At 52.4% G+C, this 25,138-nt stretch overlaps 1 protein-coding gene across 5 annotated transcripts in view; it reads left to right on the top strand.

Moving 5' to 3' along the window:
* PHACTR3 (phosphatase and actin regulator 3) overlaps positions 1 to 25,138 on the top strand; it is a 258,234-nt gene that overhangs the window by 177,500 nt on the left and 55,596 nt on the right. For 3 of the 5 annotated variants that reach the window (XM_032257139.1, XM_032257138.1, XM_032257141.1), the window contains exons 5-7: positions 6,602 to 6,811; positions 12,555 to 12,729; positions 13,573 to 13,820. In XM_032257139.1, coding sequence (XP_032113030.1) covers positions 6,602 to 6,811; positions 12,555 to 12,729; positions 13,573 to 13,820 — 633 coding nt within the window. Of the gene's footprint in view, positions 1 to 6,598; positions 6,812 to 12,554; positions 12,730 to 13,572; positions 13,821 to 25,138 lie in introns of all 5 variants that reach the window. The other 2 variants (XM_032257137.1, XM_032257140.1) reach the window with 1 other exon arrangement.

Genomic DNA, 25,138 nt, shown 5'->3' with positions numbered 1-25,138 from the left:
CTTCGTTCTCATTCTCTCTTGTCTGCCACCATGTAAGACGTGCCTTTCGCCTCCAACCATGACTGTGAGGCCTCCCTGCCTGTATGGAACGTTGAGTACATTAAACTTTTTCTTTATAAATTAAAGGTATGTCTTTATCAGCAGAATGAAAATGGACTAGGAAGTGCCACACCAGTGGCAGAGCATTCCCTACAAAGCCCAGAAGGATCTGGTGTTTTGACACAAATGGGAACAGGGTTCTGTTCAGCGTTTTTGTTGTGGGACAGGGTGAGTTCCTGCCCTCCCACAAGTGCGCTAATGAAAAAGGAGAGTGCACTCAGGGAGCAGGTTCTGTGTGCACTCTGTTATCTTATAGCAGCCCCATAGTTTTGGACAAGAAAACAGCCCAGAGAAGTTGTCACTTTCCCAAGGCCATAGAGCATAAACATGGCAGGACTGGGTGTGAGCGTAACCATAACACTCTACAGCCTAAATTCTAGAGCCAGGCAGGAGATAAACGTTTGTTCTGCTTCTAGAATGTTCTGGAATGTGAGTGGCTTCTGAAGTCTAGAACAGCGGTTGTCAAACTGCAGGCTGCAGGTTAGATACTGCCCATGTCTCTGTCTGCATGGCCATGGAGCACTGCTTGAGTGGGCTGGCCCTGGGAGCCAGGAGACCACAGTGAGGTGCCTCCCTCCCTGAGCCCTGCACCTGCCTCCCCAGCTAGTGGCTGCCCTTCACCACTGCCTGGGGCCTGTGCTGGTTCCAGCTACTCCTGGGGTCTGGGCTGTGGGTGACTGATGGACACTGAGTGGAGGAACCTCATCTGGGAGTCGGTGAGCCACCTGGCCCACAGCCAGCTGCCCAAGCTGAGACCAAGAACATGCTGGGTGTCACGGGGATGGAGTACAAGTGACCGTGGCTCACCACGTCCATCCTTGGGCTGGCCACCTTTGAACTCCAGAATGTCTTCAGCAGGTGGTAACTGGCTGCAAAATGTGCCCCCTTCCCTCTCAAGGCAAGTGGCAGGGCGGAGTTTTTCTTCTGATTGTTTAAGTTCCTACACAATATTCTTGATTTTGCCTCTTGTCCTGGAAAGCCAAATATATTTACTGTCCGGATCTGAATAGAAAAGGTTTATCAGCCCCTGCTCTGGAAAAAAAGTAAGGATTACACAGAAGGGTGTCAGTGGAACATGCTTAGCAAAGAGATACCAGTACGTTGTGAAATTGTGGTGGTGTGGCTGAGCTTCAGGTATTTCCATTTCTAGCCCTGACCTCTGCATTGGGGTTTGTACAGTGTAGGAGCCTTTGGTGAGACTGCATTTGGTAAGAGGCAGCTCTGCTGGTCCAGCCCTAAGGAAGGGGTCCCCAAAATGCAGGGAACATGCAGAGCTGATGTCTTCTTTCACTTTAAAAAAAATTGATTCAGCACTTGAGACATTAACAGATGTTGAAATTTCAGTTTTGACAAGATTCCAAAATACAACGGTGGCTGCACACTCACATGAGATGCAGAGGGCGGTGTCAGAGAGGAGAGGGAAGATGGGAAGGAGGGAGGGAGGGAAGGGATGCTGAAAACCGTCTCCTGCTCTTAGAGCCACCAGGCAGACCAAGGAGGTGAGGGTTGTGTGTGGTGAGGATGGATATTTTGGGGGAGACTTTGGAGGAGAGTTTTGGTGAGCATAGCTTGTGTGTGAGTCCAGAGGCCATCAGGGTGGAGGGTGGGGAACCCACAGTCCCACCTTGGGCAGGTGGAATGGGGAACCTCAGAGGCTTACCCTTTACCCTGTGGCTTAAGGCAGTTGCCCCATGACCATTGCCTCAGTCCTGGGAAATTCAGAGCTCCCCTGCCCTGTGCAGTAGCCACTGGCCATGTGGCTGTTTAAATTAATGAAAATTTAAGCTTCTTTGTCACTCTAGCCACTTGTCCAGTGTTCAGTGGTCATGAGGGGCTGCTGGCCACCATATGGACCAGGAAGAAATGTCCTCATCATTTTAGAAAGTGCTACTGGGCAGTGCCGAGGGTCAGGGTGGCTACACGTCTGCTTTGGCATGAAACAAGGAAAGGTGTTGTTTGGATTGGCCAGCCTTCCAGAGTTCTCCATACTAACAGACTGTAATAGCAAGAGAGACCACAGGGCCCAAGCCCAGCCTTCCATAGCTCTCCATACTAACAGAGGCTGTAATAGCAACAGAGACCACAGGGCCCAAGCCGTAAATATTTTCTACCTGGCCCTCTGCAGGAAAGGCCCACCAATCCCTGGTTTGGAGAATGAGTTTCCACTGGGGTGGGAAGCATTGCCAGGAGTTGGGAGGCTGGTGAGGAGGCCCAGGCAGAAGTTCTGATAGCTCGCAATGGGAGACACATGGATATTTCTGAGAAATACTTTGGAAGCAGAGTTCATGGGACTTGTCTGTGAATTGGATATAAGAGGTAGGGAACAGGGAGGAGAGGACAAGAGTAGGATGGCATGGGGCATCTGGTCTGGCTGGACAGCTGATGGGCCATGGAGCACTGAACATGGTGAAAGTGGCTGATATGGTTTGGCTGTGTCCCACTCAAAATCTCATCTTGGAATTATAACCCCCATAATTACCGTAATCTCCATGTGTCAAGGGGGAGACCAGGTGGAAGTAATTGAATCCTGGGGGCAGTTCCCTCCATGCTGTTATTACAGTGAGTTCTCAGGAGATCTGATGGTTGTGTAGGGGCCTCTTCTTTCTTCACCGGGTACATCTCCTTCCAGCCACCTTATGAAGAAGGTGCTTGCTTTCCTTTCACCTTCTGCCATGATTGTAAGTTTCCTGGGGCCTCCCTAGCCATGCTGAACTGTGAGTCAATTAAACCTCTTTGCTTTATAAGTTACCCAGTCTTAGGCAGTTATTTTTTAGCAGTGTGAGAAAAGACTAATACAGTGGGGGTCTGTCTGGACTAGTGCCATGTCCACGGCTTCTAGAATAGTGCCTGAATCCCATGGTTGTTTCAATAACATTTGTAAGATAGTTGATGGTTGGATGAGTGAGAGGGAAGGGAAGACTCAGGAGGGTTTTTCCTGGGGACCAAGGCTCTGGTTTGGATGTGATTGGCCTCCAAATGGAGATAGATGCCAATGTGGCCGGCTGGTAGCATATGAGTCTGGAGCTCAGAGGAATGATTTAGGGTTGACAGAGGTGGGATCAGTTCTGAAGCCCGAGGAGTGGATGGGAATGACCTGTGAGAGGGTCAGATGAGGAAGAAGACCTAGGCCTGCATCCTGGGGCAACCCAGGTAGAGATTCAGATGCAGGCAGTGGGACCTGCCAGAGAGGCTGAGCTGAGGTGGCCAGGGCCCCAGGGGAGAACCAGGATAGTGTGTGTCAGGAAGCCGGGGGGAAAGTGTTAGAGGTGGTTGATGGCTGGGTGGGGTGGCCTGATCTCAGTGAGGGGCCCAGGCCTTGCTGGATGGAGATGCAGTGTTAAAGGTCAACCTTCTCAAGTTTATTTTTCAAAGGAACAGATAATTGTAGCCAAAGCTGGGGGTATACGTGACTGGTTTGGTTTTCGTTAGCAGATTTTGGATCTTGTTGGGATCCCAAAAAGAAGAAGTCAGTGATGCAGGCCAAAGGGGACAACCTGTCAATAGCTCAGTGGGATGTGGAGCTGGCCCAAGTCAGTGCTTTTCTAGCGAAGTCTTATGTGGAGATCGGACATAGAAGATAGACGCAGATACTGGCTGGTGCTGACCCAGCGGTGGGGACGCTGACCCCAGGCGGCTCTGCCTCCCTGGTCATGCTTCCTTTGGTGGCAACTCCGAGCAGCCCTTGGAGCCTGGTTCAAATGCTGGCCACCTTACCCAGCCCCCAGGGCCCTGGAGGAGGTGAGTGAAGAGGAGTCCTGAAAGCTCTAGACAAACCTTCACTGCCGTGGTCTCATGTTGGCCTTTCCACCCTTGTAGTGGGCAGGGTCGGTTATTTCATACAGATATTTGTACAGATGAGGAAACTGAGACTCACTCAGCAAGGTGGAGACCAAGGTCACTTATCTGTAAATAGGTCAAACACACAGAGGAAGGGGACAGATGCTGGACACTTATGTAACTGAGGCCAGATGAGCCATTTTCATGACATCTGTCTCCCAAAAGCAGGACTTTGGAAATGTGCTGGGTGCCCAGTCCCCTGAGAGCATGACCAAATCACAAAGAAGCAATCAGGAACAAGAAGTCCTGTAAAGCCAAACAGTCAAAGCAGGGTGTGGATACAAGGACCACATTGAAGGCCTTTAGAATAACAGATGTGCAAATGTCTGAAAAGGGGTGAGACCCACAGGAGGAAACTTCAGAGGAGAAAACTATGCCTGGGCTGGCTACTGAGAGCTCACCTCATGCCTGGTGGTCTTGGCCATGAGCTTGGGTGCCAAGGAAGTGGGCTCTGGAGTGTGGTGTCCCAAGAATGAGGGTGTCCACTTGCCTGTGCTGATTTACATGGACAGAAAACTCCACAAAGTCATAACTGGAGCCTACGTAGAGAAAATGGGCATTTTCATGCTTACCTGTGGCTTAATAAGGAAATCTCACAACTATTTTTACCTGGAAAGCACAAGATATTTAACTTTGATGTTATTATCAGGGCAAAACTTACTAAATTAAACCAGTAATCAGAATTGTAGACTCTTGCACATTATAAATTACAATTCAGATGACATAATGACAGCATATGAGTCTTAAACACTTTTTAACAAGTAACACTTTTGAGGACAGTTTAATAGTAATAAGAAAAATAAAATGAAAACTGCACTTTGATGGGGGTGTCCATGCAGAACAAAAGAGTATAGAGCCAACTGTAATGGTTGTTCTCAGTTCAGGCCAACTTCGTAACACGGAGCTGAGTCTTTCCTGTGCAGATGGATTATGTGTTTTGGGGGGAGAACAACACATACCCCATCTCTGCTTTCAGATATTTTGTTCTTCCGGTGTTAGGAGGGCTGGCCCTTCTGAGATAAGGACTCCATTGTCATGAACGATAAGAAAGGGCTAAGAATGAGAATTTAAAACACGAGTGATAAAGGAGCAGAAACTAATGATAGATAATGGGATACAAGGGACATGCACTATTTGTATCTGGTGTTTCACTGGAGGCTCTCTGCAGGCAGGAATTGGGCCTACTATAACACCCGCTCCTGCCACCACTGTTTTCAGCACCACGGACAACACCAACAGCTCGTGGGTACCTCCAGAAACAGCAGCTGATAGATGAATGAACCCCACAGGAGCTAACACAGTGACCCAAGGACAAGCTCCAGCTCCATCAGGTTTCTCCCTCAGACATACAATGGGGAGAGTGTTTATGTCTTCCTCATTGGGTAGTTGTAAAAACTGAATAAGAGGATGCGTGCCAGGTGTCTTCCACAGACCTCAGCACTCAGGAGTGTGTTGAGAGGGCAGGGAGTGAGGGAGTGCTGGTCCCAGGGAGACTGCCTCTCTTGGATCAGAGGGAAGGAAGAACAGAGGTGTTGGGGATGGCAGTTTGCACTCGAGTCAGAAATCCAAGAGGAGCCCCAGTCTGATGGCCTCAGTTTCCCCCGTAAGGCTGGAGGTGAAGTTGTGTGGCAGTAGCAGGTAAAGGTGGGAAGCTGGAGGTGGGGAAGGGAAAGAAAGGGCTTGAACAGTCATGCAGAGCACCTGCAGGAGGAAGCTTCTGGCCACAGGTCCTGCAGAGTGACAGTTCTTCTTGAGCTGGACTCCACAAGGCTCTTCCTCCTGCAATACTAGGCAAGGGCAGGAGCAGACAGGTAGCAGCTTCATCCCCAGATGGAGCTTTTCCGGACAGTTAAATGGAAAGGAATCCAGGCAAAGGACTCAGGCTGTTGGTCAGATTGTTGCTGAAGTAAGGGATGATGGAATCCAAGCCAGGTAAAAAGAGAATAAGAATGGGAAGGGTTGATGGGTTGAGGGAAAGCTGAGGATAGGCAGGCTGAGGAGTGGTAGTGAAGGAGGTGGAAGGAGCCTGAATAAGCAGCTAGAAAGGGAGGGATGAGGGTTCTGGGTGGTCCAACCCTTCCTCCAAGTCGATCCTTCCTATCCTCGCTGCCGCCCTGGGCTGGCATGCTAGACGTTAGGACTGCTGCAGACACCTAAGAATGAGAGCTGCTGGACTGGAGGGCTGCACTGTGTCAGGAGCACCTCTCGTGGCCATTTCTTGTTTCAACCGAGAAACAGTCCTCTGAGGGGCTGCTGTCAACACAATGCCATGCACGAGTAAATGGAGTTTTGGAAAGTTTTAGTAACTTAAACAAGGTCCCAGAGTCAGTGCAGAGAGCACTTGAGCCTGGGTGTTTCTGATGCCAAAACCTGTCATGGTGAACACTGCTCCTAGGTGAGGCAGGAGCTGTGGCATGCACCTCTCATGTAGAAAAAAGAATGGAATCCCTCACGCTATTGAAATGATTTCTCTTTCTCCACCCTCCTCTCTGCTTCTGATGGCTCTATTGAGAGTTGAACTTGCGGGAAGTCAGTTCCCGTGCGAGGTGGCTCTCTGCATGCTCTTTACGATCCCATCCCACCACACCCTCTTGCTTTGCTCTCCTACTTCCACTGCTCTCAGATGAAACATGTTTTTGAACTCTCTGCTTTGCCTTTGAACCAGCCAAGATGCCATCTGCGTCCAGTGGTGAAGAAGCAGATGCTGGCAGCCTCCTGCCCACCACCGATGAGCTCTCCCAAGCCTTAGCTGGGTCTGACTCCCTGGACAGTCCTCCCAGGCCTCTGGAGAGATCCGTGGGCCAGCTGCCCAGCCCACCACTGCTGCCCACTCCGCCACCCAAGGCAAGCTCCAAAACCACAAAAAATGTCACAGGTGGGTCCCCATGCATCCTGTCCATCCCCTTTCCTTTCTCTGCTCCATCCATCCATCCATCCATCCCTCATATATTCATCCACCCATCCATTGTCTGTCAGTTTGTCTATTCACCTACTAACTCATCCACCCATCCATCCTTTCAGCCATCCATCCATCCATCAGTACTTTTAACCAGTCTTGACTGGGCATCCACTATGCACTGGTTTGCGTCATTAGCTTCTGTGATTGGGGCTCAGGGCAGGTCCAGAGGAGTAGATCTTACCAAGGAAACTGTAATTGTCAGGAGCAGACTGCCTAGACTCCCTCAGGCAAACAGGGGAGGCTTGTTGCAGGAGTCAAAGGGGACATCTTCCAGGACCTGAATGTAAGAGATACAGCCAGCCCCCAGAATGGGGCCTTTCTGTCTGTCTGTCTTTCTCTTTCTGCTTCTCTCTGAGTCTCAGTCTCATTCAATCTCTCTCCCTTCCCGCTCCCTCTCTCTGCTGGTCTCTATTTTGCTGTTTCACTTTCCAGTGAGTTCTGTCCAGCAAGGCAGAGCCAGGAGTAAACACCAGACTTTGGTGGTTAGATAGGGGTGCACAGCTGGACAGAGGCTCCCAAGTCATACACTTACGTAGCTTTTGTCACACTGGCAGAATAATCCCAGCAAGTAGAGATGATTACTACACAAGCTTAGGTATTTTTTGTCCCGTTGCTGCTGGAAACAGGACACACTGATGGTCTCAGGGAAAAAGTAGGCTCTTTATCAAGAGATAATTACTTTTCAGAGTACAGCCTTACATGCTGTCTTTGAAGGCTGTGTGTGTGAAAGATGACACACAGAAGCGTTTGAGTTTTGCTGTAATCATTTCACCGATGATTAACCACCATCAATGATGTGATTTGCTGGGTAGGCACCAGGTGCCCCATTTATACTTGAGCAAACTGAGGCTCAGGAAACTCCAGTCACTTGCCCCAGGTCCTGGAAATGTTGGAGACTTTTGAACCCAGTTTTGGGCCCAAAGCTTGTTGCTGCTACACATGTGGCCAGGGGCCGGGGCTCTCCCCTCTGTGATCTCACCTAATCCTCACTGTGCTGCTTTCCAGTTTTCATGGGAGAGGGAGCTGCCACCTCTCGGAAGAGGTGTCGGCTGCTGGGACAGGGAAAGCCTGGGCACAGCTCGGGAGGACTGGGTCCCAGCCCCTCCTCTTTTGCAGGAAACTTACTGCCCCTTATGGGGTGAATGTTCACCCTGGAGGTGACTTTTGGGTGGCAAATGCTTTTGGTGGGACGTTTTCTTTGTGTACCTAACAGAAATTAAGTATCCCAATCTAACTGATGATTCTTAACCAGACAGCACAGAACCAGAGGAGGTGAGATACACCCCATAGGAGAGCTCTTCAGCTGGGACAGCAGATGTTGTGGATGGGTTAGATGCAGGGCTGTGGTACCTTGTGGTTCTCTGAGTAGGGTTAGTATGTTGAAGGATGTGCTGCTGGGTGGGTGGAGGGGTGAGTGAGGAGATGTCCCACCCTCTGCCCCAAGACTTAACCCAGGCTGTTCTCCCTGCCAGAACATTCTCCCTTCCTCTTCTGCCTGGCCAGTACCTTTGCATGCTTGGGACCACAGCTCAAGCTGTTTCTCCTTCAGGGGAGCCAGCCCAGAGCCCTGACCTCATGGCACCTCACGCCTCATCTTCTAGCATTTACCATATGGCTGCACCTGGTTTAGTGGGCTGAACAGTGTCCCCTGGAAAGTTCACGTCCACCTGGGACCTCAGAACATGAGCTCGTTTGGAATAAGGGTCTTTTAAACTGTCATTAAGTTAAAGATCAAGCTGAGCTCATGCTGAATTAGGGTAGGCCCTGAATCCAGCAACAGCATCCTTATGAGAGGCAGAGCAGGACACACAGAGATGGGACTGATGCCCCCATAAGCCCCAGAATGCCAAGCATTGCTGGCAGCCACCAGGAGCTGGGAGAGAGGCCTGGGACGGTTTCTCCCTTGTAGCTTCAGAAGGTACCACCCCTGGCAGGGTCTTGATTTTGGAATGGTGGCCTCCAGAACTGTGAGGGTTGTTCTGCTGTTTTAGGCTGCCCAAGGAGCCTACATGCCTTGTCCGCTGGGTGGTTTGCTTCCTGCTAACCACCTGGCCCCCCAACAGTAGCGCCAGAGAGCTGGCCACACCTCAGCGCTCACCGTCAAATCCAAGCGCAGGCGTAGTGCAAGGCATACAGCAGGCACTCAGCACGTGCAGATGAAGGTGGGATGGGCGGATGAGTGAATGAGTGAATGAATGCATGCATGTTCTGAACCTGTCGGTCTGCTTTCTGCATCTTTTTACATCTCTGTAAATGAATCCAAATATTCCGTCTTTGTGACGTGGCCACATAAATCACAACACAAAGTGTGAGGCCAACTGCTACTTTGCCTTTTGTTATTGTCTTTGTGCTAGCTCCCGTTTTCCTCCGTTGAAACCCAAAGCCATTTAAAGTCCATTCAATTAGCCACCGTCCACCTGATCTTATTCTGGCTAATGTATAATTTGTTCCTGGCCCTCAATAACTTAGTAATCCAGAGGGTTTCCTGCCTCCCCCGAGCTTGGGAAGGTCGGTCCTCAGGCGGCACAGGTCTTTACTCTGACTCCACACCTGTTAAATTCTGGCATTCTGTTCCCAGTCTGTGGACACTTCTGGCTTCCACTCTGCCCTGGGTTGCAGGGACATCAGGGGACACTCTGACACTTTGCCAATGCGCTGCCTTGGGGACGGAATTGAGACTGGGAGGGCAGAGGAGGTTGGTTCCTAGCTGTGGGTCCTGACATGACTTTCTCACTGGGGAGACTGCCTTTTGGTGACTTTGGTTTAATTTTCTCAGTTTGTCTTTTTCCTTTTCCTTTGGGAAAATATTCACATGCTTCAGCATGTGAACACTAGATGGCAGCAAAGAAGACGGTCCCTCCTGGGCTTCCCTTGCTGCAGGCGGGGACCCTGGCCTAGCTGAGTCTCCAGCCAAGGACCGCAGGTGTCTTAGTTCATCTGAGTGGCTTATAAGCCACAGACATTTATTCCTCACTCTTCTGGAGGCTAGAATTCCAAGACCAAGATGCTGGCAGATGTGATGTCTCTGACGAGGGCTTCCTTGCTGGTTCATTGGCCAAATTCCTGGCCTTTCTTGAAACGTCTTCATCTCTGATCAGCCTCTGAGTCAGCACAGGCCCATTAAGGCAGGCTGGTTTGCCTCTGTATGCTGCGGGGCGGCCCTGCCCCTGGGGCAGGGATTGCAGGAGGTCCCTTGCACTCCTGGATTCCACCTTCCTGGTCCCTGGAGATGTGTTTACCCCTCTCCAATTAGAGCCTTCCCTGCTGGCACCTGGTCCAGCTGGTGACACTCAAGTCTGCAGGATGGGAATCCCTGCCTCTGCCAAGTGTAAGTGGAGCTGGGTGCGATGTGCCAATCTCAGCCCCCACCTCCTCCTGGTGGCCTGCCCCTCAGTTGGCTTCTGAACCTCAGCTTCCTCATCTGTGAAGTGGGGGTGACAAGAGGTCCCCTGTACAGGCTGGGTAGGGCAAGCCAGGCAAAGTGCTCTCTGGGGGCTGTAGGCATGGTGCTGGCTGACACATCTGTGATTGACAGTGGGGCGGAGACTTGGGTGGGATCCCAGCTCCACCAAGCTGAGTGAGAGCAGGCAAGCCATGCTGCCTCACTTTCCCTGTTTGTGCAACAGGGCTAGTGATTCCTTCCTCATGGTGTTGGGGTGAGGTATAGAGGCCATGATGGTTAGAGACAGGGGGCCTGAGGGATGCTGAGTGTCACCTGCGTGTGCTCAGGAGTGTGGCACTGTCCTGAGCCCAAGCAGCCTGGGGAGGCTGAGGCTGGGGGGAGTGCACAGCCCAGTGTGTGGAGGCGGGGGATGGGCCTCCCTGCAGCCCCTGCCCAACCTGGCCATTTCTGGCATGGCTGACTCCTTGTCATTTCTCAGGTCTCAGCTCAAAGGTCCCCTCTGCAGAGAAGTCTCGCCTGACCGCCCTTGCCCAAACCAGCCACCACCTCCCCCGGCCCCGCCCAGGTGCTCTCAGCCCATGTGCACGGTGCCCTCGCCCCGGTTCCTCTCCCTCTCCCAGCCCCTTTCTCTCCCTCTTCTGTTTCCCTCTCTCTTCTCAAACCGTTTTGTTCCCTGTCTGTCTGCCTGGCCCCTGTCTGGCTCCACCAGTGGAGGGCAGAGCCTGGGCCATTTCCCTGTGTCCTGGCCTTGTCTGGCGAAGCAGGTGCTCGTGGAGGTGAAATAGCTAAAACCCTCCGTGAGGCTTACAGTTGCCCTTTGAGTTTTGAGGAACACTTTTTATTGGCGCTGTCCACTCTAGGATTATGGTGGGAGAGTTTGTTTCTGGTTTTTAGGGAATGGGGTAGTTTAGATCTGGTTGTTTTCCTGGTGGGATTAGGGGAGCTGGTTGCACTTGTCCTGCCGGGATGCTTTTGGAAGGAGAGTTTGTGCTGAATACCTAAGAGCTGCTGGGCTCCTGATGAAGAGCTGATGGTCTTGTTTTACAGGCAAGGAAGCTAAGCTTTTGAGAGCTTCAGTGACGTTCCCAGGGTCTTGAACATTGGGAAGTGGCAGATCGAGACCAGAGGCCAAATCTGTAGAAGACAAAGCCCATGTTCTCTGCTCCTCTGGGCACCTGGCATCCTGCCAGCCTGGAGCACAAGCAGGAGACCGTCACTGAAGGAAGGAGGGGGTGTTTCACTCGTTTAGGCTTGATTGAGAAAGCCTGTTTAGAATCGTCTTCAAAGTCATTTCATGTAATCCAGTGTTTATTGCATGTGTTTTAAGCGCTGGGCCTGGGAAAAGTGTAGGAAGGAAGGTGGACACAGGCCTGTCCAGGAGCAAGACATATACTGGGCAACGTGATTCACTCCAAGTAAGAGGAAAGGCGTCAGGGCAGGCTCAGGTCCCAGGGGCAGGTGGCAGGGGATCTGATCAAGGCCTCTCTAAGAAACTGATATTCTAGTAGAGGAGGGGGGAAGCATTTCAGGCAGAAAGAACAGCCCCTGCAAATGTTCAGAGTGGAGACACCATGGTGCCTTCTGGGACTGGAGAGATCTTCTCATGCTGGAGTGAAGAGAGTGGGTGGAGGTGCAGCAGGGAGCCAAGTGGGGCCACCCCCGGAGGCCTGGAGATGGGGCCACGAGTTCAAATCGTGTCCTAAGGAAAATGGGAGTGAGCCAATTCACCTTCTGATCGAGGAGATCCTCCTGGCAGAGAGACAGGAAGAGGGTTGGGGACCAGAAATTGATTCCTCCCCGTTCTGGGGGCTGGAAGTGGAAGACCAAGGTGCTGGCACAGATGCTGTGGGAAGGGCGGGGCGGGCTGTGGTGTTCGTCCAGGCCAAAGGGTTGCTGCCGAGTTTCTTCCAGGTTTCCCAAGAACAAGAAGCAGCTTCAGGAAGCTGAACTCATAGCAGAGAAGCAGGAAGGAGGCTTTTCTAAGCGCGATGCCCTGCAGGGAGGAACTGGTGCTGGCAGCTGCAGGGCTCAGCTCCTAGCAGGGTGGGCACTACAGATGGAGCAGGGCGAGACAGAGATGCACCCTGGCCTCTAGTGCTGGGAGCAGGGATCCTGGTCCAGCATCTTGGCATTAGTTGGGGCTGCCTCCTGGGGGTGCAGGGCGCGTCCTCTCTGCTCCTTGTCTCTGGTCTCAGCAAGACCCTTGGTCCCTGCTCCTGAAGACTTACGTTCTTGCTGCTTCCTCCCACACCCTAGGCCAAGCCGCGCTCTTCCAAGGCTCCAGCATAAAGAGTGCCGACCCTCCCCTCCGGGGGCAGCTCTCCACACCCACGGGGTCTCCGCATCTCACCACGGTCCACCGGCCACTGCCCCCCAGCCGCGTCATTGAGGAGCTGCACAGAGCGCTGGCCACGAAGCATCGCCAGGACAGGTGAGGCCCTGCCCCATGAGGGAGACCTGTGCCACCAGAACCCCTGCGGGCCAGCCCCAGGATGAGCAGCCTGTGCAGCGCCCAGGGCCCCGGCTGGCTCTCACGTTCCACAGTCACTGTCTTGAAATTCTTGATAACTTCTGAACGAGGAACCCACATTTCATTGTGCACCTCGCTCTGCAGATTACGTAGCTGATCTTGGTTCCCCCATTCTGGGAGTGGGGGTGCACAGTCAATGTGCCCTGTGGGAACCTGGCCACAAAGTCCCCTGCGGGAGCCCCTCAGGACCCAGGGGGGGGATGGAGCTCCTCAGGAGAGAATGACTTAGGGAGAAGTGGCCGATCCACTCTGTCCCAGGACGCTGAGGGCTTTGTAGTTTTCACTGGGCAAGAGCATAAGGCAGCCTGTGCCTGCAGCTTACTCTGATATTTTGGATCACATGTGGCTCGTGGACTGTGAAGGACTAGAGGCCACATCTGTGTAAGAAACAGTGACTTACTGGAGGTAAAGTCGGTAATGGGAGGCAGTGTGGTTTGAAGGAACATTGGACAAGCAGAATGTGCGTCTCAGTTTTTGTGAAGTCCTCGGCCTAAGCTTCAACTGCACTGTTTCGGCAGGTTTTATTATGTGTGTGTTCTGTGCTTTCCAAAACAGCACGTTTTAAACAGCCATTTGTCTTGGACTCAAAGCCTCATGCTCCTTCTGGTATCTCCAGGACAAACGCTGAAAGCTGCACACATTTGGAGTTTGCCTCTGTGATGTTCATTATGAGCCCCAAAGTCAATTGTGTTGAGTTTCTGGGTAAAGCGGGCAACATGTAACCTGAATGTCTTTCTGGTTTAGTTTTCAAGGAAGGGAAAGTAAAGGGTCTCCAAAGAAACGAATGGACGTCCGTCTGTCGAGAACGTCCAGCGTGGAGCGGGGCAAGGAGAGGGAGGAGGCTTGGAGCTTTGACGGGGCCTTGGAGAACAAGCGAACTGCAGCTAAGGAGTCCGAGGAGAACAAGGAGAACCTGATCCTGAATTCTGAACTCAAGGACGACTTGCTTTTGTATCAGGACGAGGAGGCACTGAACGATTCCATTATTTCTGGTGAGGAAAGGATGAGTCATTAAGTGTGGGGATTTGGGCCAGGGGTCTAGTGTCACCAGGGGTTTGGGGACAGAGCTCATGCCTGGGGGAGGAACAGGTTGAGCGGCTGCACCTGGGGAGAAACAGGAGGGGGTCATGTCCCCTGGAAATCAGCCTCTCCTGAAATAAGCTGGGGTGGGGGTGCATAGCCGGGCTTCGAGCAAGGATCAGAAAATACCGCCGTGAAATTGTTTTGAGAGTTGCATATTAGTTTTCATATGTATGTGAAAAAATCGCATAAAAGTGGAATAGCAAGTGACTTTGAGAATGTCATCCCTGAGGATAATGTGGCAAACAGTGTATCGGTGGGGTACAGAGACTCAGTGTTTAGAAGTTATAGCAAAAAAAAAAAAAAAAAAAAACACAAAACAAGAAAAGGAAGATGAGATGGAAGCCGGGGGAGAGACAGAGAGTGCTCAACTGATCCCAAGTGGCCGTCCGGAAGTGGTGTGAACGGGACAGGCAACGTCTGCCTGTTTGGGAGCAGGTGCTCACGGGGTCCATGTTCTCAAGGTCAGAGTCATTGCTCTGTCCTACCCTGAGGACTCTGGGGCTCGGGCCGACAGAGGCCTGCAGACCACCCTGTGATGAAGGGAGAAGGAGGCTCAGGCCAGGAGGAGGCAGTGCTGAGGGGTTCCCTCCCAGCTGGTCCTGGCCGTGCGTGGCCCTCCGCTCACTTCCAGGAGGGTCCGGGGTGGGCGTGGTGGTTGGCCTGCAACGGAGGACCCAGGAAGTGTTGCATCTCGCGGCGACTGTTACGGGCATGGGCCATCAGGCTGCATCTTCCTGGGTGTCTGTGGGGAGGTGGAAAGGGCAGCGATGTCAGTGCTGACCCTGGCTGGTACTGAAGGCATGCAGTGGGTGCTGTGATGGCGGGACAGACCGGCAGTCCGGGGATCACAGCCTCCCCTCCCTGCTGTTTCTGAGCCTTTCCACTGGGTCTGAGGAAGCAATTCTGAATATGTGGCTGCAAAACATGAAGGGGTGCTGTCACTCGTGTGCTAGGAGGGGCTGACTTCTACCTCAGAACCAGTCTTTGTGGCGGAACCAGAGTCTTTGTGGCCGAAACTTGGAGCTGGTCATTGGCCTGAGGGCACTGACATCTCTGAAGAGGCTGGGGCCTGTGGTGTTCCCCAAACTCATTAGGCCCTAGAATCCTTGCCCTTACACGCCTGAGAGCCTCCAACAGGAGAAGGTATGTGGGTGCACTTCTGAGAAGAGCTGGCGTTGGGGGGCCCAGGGCTAGAGCAGGGTCCCTGGGTCCCTCAGCCTCACCACTAGGGGCAGGAGGCCAGGTGCTTCTCTGCTGGGGAGAGGCTGTCCTGGACACATGGGGATATTCTGCAGTGTCCTGGCCTTTCCACACTGGACACCAGTAACACCCCCACCCCAGGGGGAGACAACCTAAAATGTCTCCAGACTTGGCCAGATGTCCCCGAGGGGCAGAATCACCCCCTGTTGGGAATCACTGTCCTAGTCCGTGCCCCTGGTTTGTGAGTGTCCTTCTACAAGTCCCTTATCCACTGCAGGATACAATGCTTCCATTGGTGAGAAGGAGACTGCTTCCTCTTGATACTGACAATGTCAACAGCCAGGCCCCTATACTGGGTGTTTCTTGCATCCGGGATGCTGGTCTGAGGTTGTGACAAGAAATATTTTATCCTCACAGGAGCCTCATGAGGCTGGTGACATCATAATCCTTATTTTACACATGGGAAACTGAGGCACAGAGAGGTCACATGACTGGCCATGGCCACGCAGGTTGTTGGTGCCACACTGGGACTTGAACCCAGGCTGCTGGCTCCAGCTCTCCACTCTGTGCTACACCTTCTCTGAGGATGAGTGGATTAATCCACATCAGCCCTTGGTGCAGGGCCTGGCTCAAAGTGAGCCTTGGACAGCACTTCCTGTCCTCACCAACCACACGAGGAGGAGAGCCTTTGCCCAAGAAGGGCCTCCCAGCTTCACTTTCCTTCAGGGCATCGTTAGGCCATCCAGATATGGTGTCCTCACACCTGGCCTTAAAGGTATAATGCAGTCATTTTATTTAAACACGGAAGAGGATGGGCATCTGCATTTCCCGTCTCAGCAGCCTCAGGCTGGCCTGGGTGTGCCCTCAAAACACTTTGTGGCAGCATCGTTAGGATGCAGAGTTTCTGCACTGGAGATGGCATCAAAGCACATCTAGTGGCACCCTTGTGTCCACCTCCATCCCTCCTGCCCAGCACCCTCCTCTGATTGAGTGCTTCTCCTGCTCAGCCAGGTGTCCTGGTCACGGCCAGCTGTGTTAGCCTCCTGTGGCCGCTGTAACACTTTATCACCCACTCGGTGGCTTACGACCACAGAATTTACTCTCTTGCAGTTCTAGAGGCTAGAAATCCAAAATCAGGCAGGGTCATGCTGCTTGTGAGAACCCTAAGGAGGAGCCATTTTCTTCCAGTTTCTGGTGGTTCCAGCGTTTCTCGGCCTGAGACTCCCAGCCCCGCCTCCGTGGGCACATGGCTGCCTCCTCTCCCTCCTTCCTCTTCTGTTTGTATAAGGACAGTAGTCATTGCAGGCAGGGCCCATCTGGATAATCCTGGGTGATCTCCCCATCTAGAGATTAACTTAATTACTTCTGCAAAGATCCACTTTCCAAATAAGGTCACTTTCACAGGTTCTGGGGATTTGGACTTGGGCACATCTTTTAGAGAACCCCCTTTAACCCCCTGAAGTAACCTCTCTTAGATAACTCATTCCTCTTCTCATTGAACCAAAGCTAGGCCTTGGCTTTTACTCCCAAAGCCCCCTCTTCCTTGGGATCTCTGTGGCTGGGCCAGTCCATGGCCTCCAACAGAATATGCTGTGAACTTGGACTTGGCCCTGGGCAGATCCCTCCCCTGTCCCTGCCCCATTTCCTTGTTGTCAGATCAAAGGCCCTTGTTGTTGGCTTCTGTGACAACACTGAACCTTCCTTCCTAGATGGGACACAGTTCCAGAGTCACACTAATTCTTGTCATTATCTGTTTTCTGTCTGTCCGCTACCCATCAAGTACTTATTGTTGGTTGTCTAATTTTGTCTGAATGGGGGATCGTGCTGGTATCTGTCTATGCCCCAGGGTGCCCCCATTGTCCCATGGTACCTGATTGTAAGAGTCAGTAAGCACCTGCTGGATGTGCGGCTTTAAACACGTCTGTGGCCTGACGAATCTCTGGCTGATCCCTCCAGCTGACGCCTCCTGCGCTCCAGGGTGTTTCTGTGGACTCTACGCGTCCACGTGGGGCCTGGTGCGCATCTCAGAGCTTACACCTCCAGGTCTCGGTTCCCATCTGTGCCCCAGCTGGAACTCTTCCCCATTTCAGTCAATACATCTAAGCCTCCTGCAAAGCTCTTGGCTTTGTGCTGGTGTCCAGATGACCCTGAAGTCCTCCCTGCTCCCCTTGGAGTAGTTCCAGGCTCCAGCTGTCTCCCTCTTCTCTGGCAATGGTTCATGGTGCTCTCCTGCCTGGACTTGGCCTCCAGGCGTCTCTCTGTGCCACCATTGTTCCACTTCTAGTTCATTCTCCACACAAGTGGCCACAGGACCAGGGTCCCATGTAAGTTGAAAAATGTCACCTCTTGCTCAGATCCCTCCAGTGGCTTCCTGAGGCGTTGAATGCCACATCCTCCCTAGTGCCTGTGGCCGCACCCCATGTGGCCTGTCGCCCACCCCCAGCTCGCCTCCCCCTTGGACCTAGCCCATGGGCTTCCTTGATGGTCCTCATACCCCAACCACACCCTAACCCCGAGTCTCTAAGACTCTTGCTCTCCCTCTACTGCGTTTAAAACATCGCCCTGTGCAGGAAGCCAGCTGGCCGCTGTGTGGCAACACATGGCCCCTTCCCCTCACCCAACCTCATTTCCCCATGGCAGTGTCCCTGACCCCAGTCCCATTGGCCTTGCCCACGCGGCTTCTCTACCAGCACGTGGGCTCTGAGGGGCCGAGGCTTCACCTCTAGTTCTTGCTGTGTGCACAGCTCTTGAGTACTAAGTACAAAATAATGTCAGTTAAATGAATGAGCCAGAATGGGCCAATGGGGGATTAGAGGAGCTGGTGCCTGTAAAGTACTAACAGGAGCCAGGTCCAGGGAGCCCTCATCCCTGTACTGTTTCTCCCACGGTATGGCTCAGGTCTGAGCTTCTTGTTATTTGTCCTTGAAACCTGCTGTCCGTAAGTGAACACGGAGTTTGAGCTGGAGTCTGAGGGTAGGGAAGGTAGCACTCATTGCAGAAAGACCTGTAAGAGTGTTTTGCATTGCCTGGTGCAGACAGTGGTGAATAATGGTTGATATTTGCTTCTCTCTGCAGTGCGTAGAGTTCAAACCCCATTCCCACCATCTCACCTGATATGTTACTTTCAGGTCTCCATGGTGTGGGAGTGGAAAAGCACTGGCAGTAGGTTAATCAATTATGGATGGCAACAACCACTATTCCAGTCATTTATTTATCCATTCTCTCTCTTTCCCTCTCTCCCTCTCTTCCCTGTTGATAGAGCCTTGGCAGACACTGTCTTATTCCATGCGAAAAAGAAAATTGTTGTTATCAAACATTTTTGTGAACCTGAATTCTCCATTAGAGTGGAGAATAAGTCTGCATCAGAATTTAATTTTTGGAAACGATGGAGGCCCCATCAGAGGCAGGCCTGCATCCACAGCCCTTGCCAACATGCCCACCTGCCCATGCCTGCACGTGGGGTACCTTGGTGGGTCTCCATGGTCAGTGGTGGGTAAGCATGGCCTTAGGCACATTCTCCAGTCATCAAAGGCGAATTTTATGAGAAACAGTCTTTGTGTTGTCACCGCCCCAAGATTTAAGTTTTAAAACCTGTCAAGAAAAAGATGTTTGTGTTTTGTCTTTTCTCTGTCCTGACCCAAGAGTCATGACCATACCTGGTTTGTCACAGTGTCCCGGCTCTGGGCACAGCAGAAACACATGATGAGGGGGAGCAAGGGACTGAGGGGCTGCTATGGGAGTCAGGGCTTTGAGGGAAGGACCTGCTGACTCAGGAAAGCAGACTTCTCCAGCACCCTCCAGACCTCTCCAGAGCCCTCCACACCTCTCCAGAGCCCCCCCAGACTTCTCCAGAGCCCTCCAGACCTCTCCAGGGCCCTCCACACCTCTCCAGAGCCCCCCAGACCTCTCCAGAGCCCCCCAGACCTCTCCAGGGCCCTCCAGCTACCTCTGCTGCTCATCCTGCAGACAGCTTCTTCCAGGTGTTCATGACAGCAAGGCTGCAGACTGGGCCTCACCCGGAGCCCATGTTAGGAGGGAGCAGGCCCTCCGCTTCATCCATGCTAGAGTCTTAGTCCCTTTGAGCTGTCAGAACAAAATCCCTAGACTGGGGGTGTTAATAACCAACAGAAATTCATTCCTCACAGTTCCAGAGACAGAGAAGCCCAAGATCAAGGTTCTGACACGTGGAGTCTGGAGAGGCCCCGCTTTCTCATAGATGTGTCTTCTATGTGTCCTCACATGGCAGAAGGGGCAGCAGAGCTCTCTGGGATTCCTTTTCTAAGGGCACCAATCCCACTGATGAGGGTTTCATGTCATCCCCTTCCAAGACCCCACCCCCATTACAGTGGGGTTAGGCTTCAATGTATAAATTTGGGGGACACAAACATTTGGCCTCCTGCTTTGGGAATGTCCCAGGGAGGGCTGTCTGTGCAGCCAGGTGGGGCTCCATCTCTGGGGCTTACTGCACAGAGAGACTCCCTGCAGGGTTTGACCACCCCACTTGACATGTTTCTTTCTAGCTCTGTGACCTTGGAAAAGTGTCTTCATCTCTCTGTGCCTCAGTTATACTCTGTGTAAATGGCAGTGATAACAAAGTTCTTATGAAGGTAAACAGGGGTGCTCACCAAAGGATAGTTTTGTCTCACTGCGCTCAGTAAGCAGTTGCCGTGGTCATTAGCACTGGCATCCTCATCACTGTGGTTGAAGAGTGTGCGGGAACAGGGAGGAGCTGGGCATCCACCGCAGCCCATCAGAATACCGCCTCACAGGCGCGAAGTGAGGTTTGGCTCGCAGTTTGTCAGCGTTCGGTAGCTGATTTGTGCTGTTCCCCATTTCTCGGCCAACTCGTCAACGAGGGTGTCAGTGTTCCTGCCGCCGCACAGGTACATCTGTCCTCCATCGGACGTGCAATTGATGTGTGTAACTGGGTGTGGTTTTGCTTACCTGCTTAGCAAGGAATCATGGCAAGGAGAATTAGTTGCTGGGGTCCAGGTGCCAGGACAGGCTGATGAGGAAACAAGCCTTCAGGAGAAACAAGCCTCCAGAAGGCCTCTCGGTGGCACCGGCCATGAGCCACTTGTCCCAGACCAGGTCGGGTAACCCATGGCACCCAACCTCAGATCACTATGCCCACTGGTGGACCCTGGGCAGCTGGTGGCACATCCGGGCCCTGGCTGCCTGTTGGCAGCTCACAGTTGATGGCAGTGACCCCCTCTGCAGTTTGTCCTGGGGCAGATGAGACAAGGCCCATGGAGGGTCTGGCCTGTGTGGGGCATGAGGCACTCATGTGAGAGCCCTGCCACCAAGGTTGTCTGAGGGTGTGTCCCAGTCGCAAAATAAAAATAATCCAATATTTGCACATTATTTATCTATAACTATACACAAGAGATACCATAGTAATATACTGCACACTTTATAAAATATACATGCAAGATAGTAACAAATCGTGGCACGGGAGGGTGCCTGTGTACATATTGATATGTTCTAGCACAGCCTGCGTGACTGCGTCCCAGGAGTGAGGCCCAGGGAAGTGCATTTCAGCAAGCACAGTGGGCGTTCTAGTGGTAGCGCAGGAGTGGAAACACACATTCCAGCCCCCACAATGGCATGAGTCAATTGCAGTCAGCTAGGCTGTAGAAGAGTCAAGGGACATACAGGATTTCGTGCTTTATAGATTTTTTTTGAAGCTGCTTAACACCCTTGCTATGTATTCAACAAGTAGCATATGTCCCAGTCTAGGCCTCAACAATTCTAAGGAGAAACCACCCTCTAGGAGCTCATGACTGACCTTAAAAGCTGATGTTCACCATAAACTCAACAATGCGAAAGAGGGCTGGGTCAGGAGGTGAAATCTGTATTAGTCCGTTTTCACGCTGCTAGTAAAGACATACCCAAGACTAGGAAATTTATAAGGAAAAAGAGGTTTAATGGACTCACAATTCTGCATGGCTGGGGAGGCCTCACGATCATGGTGGAGGTGAAAGACACATCTCACATGGTGGCAGGCAAGAGAGAAGAAGCACTAAGCGAAAGGGGTTTTCCTTCATAAAACCACCAGTTCTCATGAGACCCATTTACATCCACGAGAACAGTATGCGGGAAACCGCCCCATGATTCAATTATCTCCCATTGGGTCCCTCCCACAACATGTGGGAATTATGGGAGCTACAATTCAAGATGAGATCAGGGTGGGAACACAGCCAAACCATATCGAAGTCCTAAGACAAATGTGTGACTCCAAGAATGTGGTGACTCGGACATTTGATGACATGGAGAACATTACATGGAGAGAGGTGACACTCGGGCACTTAAGTTGTCTAAACATCAACTTTCTTTAAGTTTAGACAATACCAGGTGACTTCACAGAACAGCAGGCAGGCCCTGCCTTTTCTTTATAACTGTACTTTAGGTTCCAGGGTACATGTGCAGATCATACAGGATGGTTGCCTAGGTACCAAGTTGGGGCTACAGATTTGGAAGGATGCGGAAATCCGGCCGCTCCCCACACGGACACCAGGTGGCGCCGGAAGCTCGGGAGAACCTGGTCTCGGGGCCACCTGATGGGCATCTTGGGGAGCAGGTCTGGCCCTGGGTGGTTCTGGCTGAGCACCAAGCAGCAGAGTTATCAGAGTGGGAACCACAGCCCCAGTGGCAGTCAGCTGAAACAGGGCTGCTTTGTTGTCTTTTGAGCTGTTACTTCCCATCAAGTACCTTGATAAGCACTTTTCATGCATTTTGTTGCCTGAGTCCCTGGACAAGGCGAGGAGACGGCTGCTGTTACTGCTCCTTTTCTTTTCTTTTCTTTTTTTAGACAGAGTTTCACTCTTGTTGCCCAGGCTGGAGTGCAATGGCACAATCTCACCGCAACCTCCCCCACCCCCCACCGGGTTTAAGCGATTCTCCTGCCTCAGCCTCCCGAGTAGCTGGGATTACAGACATGCGCCACCACACCCGGCTAATTTTGTATTTTTAGTAGAGCTGGGGTTTCTCCATGTTGGTCAAGCTGGTCTCGAACTCCCTACTTCAGGTGAACCACCTGCCTCGGCCTCCCAAAGTGCTGGGATTACAGGTGTGAGCCATCACACCCAGCTTTTTAATTTTTTTTTTTTGTTTGTTTTTTTTTAGAGGGGAGGAAAACGAGGCAAGGAGAGGGGGTGGAACTTGCCCATTTTGAACCCAGGGCTCTCCAGTTCCACAGTCTGTGAGTGCAGCCCACTGTTCATCCAACTTGTGAGCACCTCATAGGTGCCAGGCCCTGCCTTGAGTGCTGTGGACACAGTGATGCAAGCCGGGGTCCCAGCCTTCAGGTGCCTGCAGCAAGGAGGAGGTAGGACCACCAAAGAGGTGATTTCAAGATTGGGGGATGAGCACCAGACCGACACAGGCAAAGAATACTCTGATTTCTGCATCTGAAAGCAGCCGTCTGGGCCAGCGCGTACTTTTAAAAGCATTGGTAGGAGCTGTATCAGTCTCCCGGGGCCTGGGTCTCTGCACTTTGCAGGCTCCCCAGGGGCGAAGGTCAATCTTGTGTGTCCTCTTGGCTGCGCTGTTCCACCCGTCTATTGAAATGCTACTTTGGGCATTGCTGCGAAGGTATGTTGTAGGTGTGGTTGTCACATGCAGTCGGTGACTTGCAGGGGCTTTGAGTGGACCTCTCTAGCCAGTTAAAGGATTGAGAATAAACTGGAGTTTCCCAGAAAAGAGGAAATCCTGCCTCAAGACTGCAGTATCAGCTCCAGCTGCAGGCCTGCCCTGTTAATCGGGACTTCCCAGCCCCCAGGATCGCATGAGTGAATTCCTTAAAATAAATGTCTTAATCCACACACATATGCACATGTGTGTACATATAGAATGTGTCTGTACATACATATGTGTACATGTATATGTGTGTGTGGTGTGTATATGTCCTGTCATTTCTGTGTCTGGAGAGCCCTGACCCAAACAGCAGGTGCCTCCCAAGTGCTGCCAGGATAGAGAACCAAAGCTTCCACATGAGGAGTCCCGGTCATCCAGGTAAAGCCTTTCCACACGGGGACGGCGTGAGTGTGAGACGCGTGAGGTGTGCAGAGTAGCGTGGTTGTCCCAGAGCCCCGTGTGGGAGGTCGGGCTGGCCAGGGAGAGGGACGTTTGTTCTCCCTGTAAAGAAAGCTGGAGTTCAAAAGGCACCAAGGTGTGAAGCCTCTGAGGGTTGTCCCCAGTCCCTCACCTCCTGGCTACGTGGCCTGGGGCCACAACGTGGGACATTGTCATCTGCAAAATAGGAAACTAAATCCTGGCACCTGCCTCATAGGGCTGCAGGGAGATGACATGGGACACCTGTGCCAAGGCCACCTCTGGGCCTGGCATACAGCGGGGGCTCACTAACTCTTGGCGGCTCTTGCTGCTGTGGGCAGGAGGCAGTGTGGGAGCTGCTGCAGCTGAACTGATCTTCCTGGAGTGCAGACCTGCTGCCGTCTGCCATAACTCAAGCCTTGGAAAGGGCCCCAGGATTTTCTGAGGGGGGAGTGTGGTCTCCAGAGGAAAGACAGGGAGGGGCCATGAGGAGGCCCAGGGGAGTGTCTGCAGGGAGGGTCAGAGTCAGCTTCAGCTGCCATAACAGGATACCGCAGAGGGGGTGCCTGAAACAACAGACATTTATTTTGTCACCATTCCGGAGGCTGAAAGTCTAAGAACAAGGTCTTGGCAGAGTTGATTTCCAGTGAGGCCTCTCTGTATCCTCACATAGCTGTTCCGCAGTGTGCTGGTTGGGGAGAGTGGGTGATGAGCACTTGGCTCTGTTTTCTCTACTAGGACACCAGTTCCATCAGATCAGGGCCCTGCTCTTGTGACCTTGTTTAACCTTAGCTACGCCTTACAGGTCATACCCACAAATGTAGTCACATTGGGGGTCAGGGCTTCAAATTGTGAATTCCGGGGCAGAGGGGTGGTACACAGTTGAACTATAATGTGGGAGACTGAGGCAGAGAAGAGAAATTGGCAGGAGCTGGGGAGTGGGCTGGTGCTGCTGGCCTCCATTCGAGGAGCTGTGGGCCCCTGGCTGAAAGAGGACGTGCAGAGGGGAGGTGGGAGACGTTTTACCAGTGACCTGAGCCCCCTGGAGGGGCCCTGCCCAGCTCCAGGTCGACAGGGACCATATAGTCATTCAAGAGCATTTATTGAGCACCTCCTGCATGCACTGTGGGTAAAGCCAAGTCATATCCACAGAGGAAGACCGTGGCCAACAGCAGCAGCATCCGTCCGGTGAGCGTGTACCCGGCACGCTCAGCACAGCGCGTGAGGTGTGATCCTCAGCTGCTTCGTTTTGTTTTCCAGTGGCCGTCTGCATCCCCTGCTGCTGGTGGAGCCCAGGCAGCACTACTTTTCTGTTTATTCGTAGGTAGTGAACCATCACTCAGTCTGAGTCATAAACACTGCTTGGATTCAGAGGTCAGAAAATCCTTCCCCTGTGATGCTCAAACTTCTAGTCAATTCAGTGTTTTGCTGGCTCCCTCCCCAGCTGAGCCTCTCCCTGGCAGGAGGCCTGGGCTAGGATCCTCCCCTTTCCCTGCTCACTCCCCAGCTTGGGTGTGTGTGCCTCAGGGAGTGAAGCCTGCCTGCTGTCTGGGGGCCTTGGCTGGGCTATGGGCTCTGGCCATTCGGTTTGCCCACTTGGGTCCCAGTCTGCAAGGCTGGCACCTCCACCTCCTAGAGCTGTGATTTCCTTTCAAAAAACAAAGTCATGGTGATCTCTCTGAGAATTACTTTGAGAACCTGACTACTCAACGATGTGAGATTGCATGTTTCCGGGCCCTGCCGTGGGGACAGTGAGGGCTGTTGTGGCCTCCTGCTCCTCTCTCCTTAGGATGAACAGGTCCATTCGCAGCAGCCCAGGGAGGAGCCATCCAGAGGGTTCAACAGGTCAAAGGGGCATTGTGCGTGTCATGGTACTTAGCACAGCTGAGCAGTGAAAGGGGCATTTAGAAAGCTCTCTGCAGTTGACAGGCGTCTATGGAGCTCTCTGCAGTTGACAGGCGTCTATGGAGCTCTC

The sequence above is a fragment of the Sapajus apella genome, unplaced genomic scaffold, assembly GCF_009761245.1.
Source record: "Sapajus apella isolate SASKATOON/1434 unplaced genomic scaffold, GSC_monkey_1.0 scaffold96, whole genome shotgun sequence".
NCBI classification, from domain to species: Eukaryota; Metazoa; Chordata; class Mammalia; order Primates; family Cebidae; genus Sapajus; species Sapajus apella.
The sequence above is the reverse complement of the archived record's forward strand: the minus strand, read 5'-3'. Positions and strand labels throughout refer to the sequence as shown.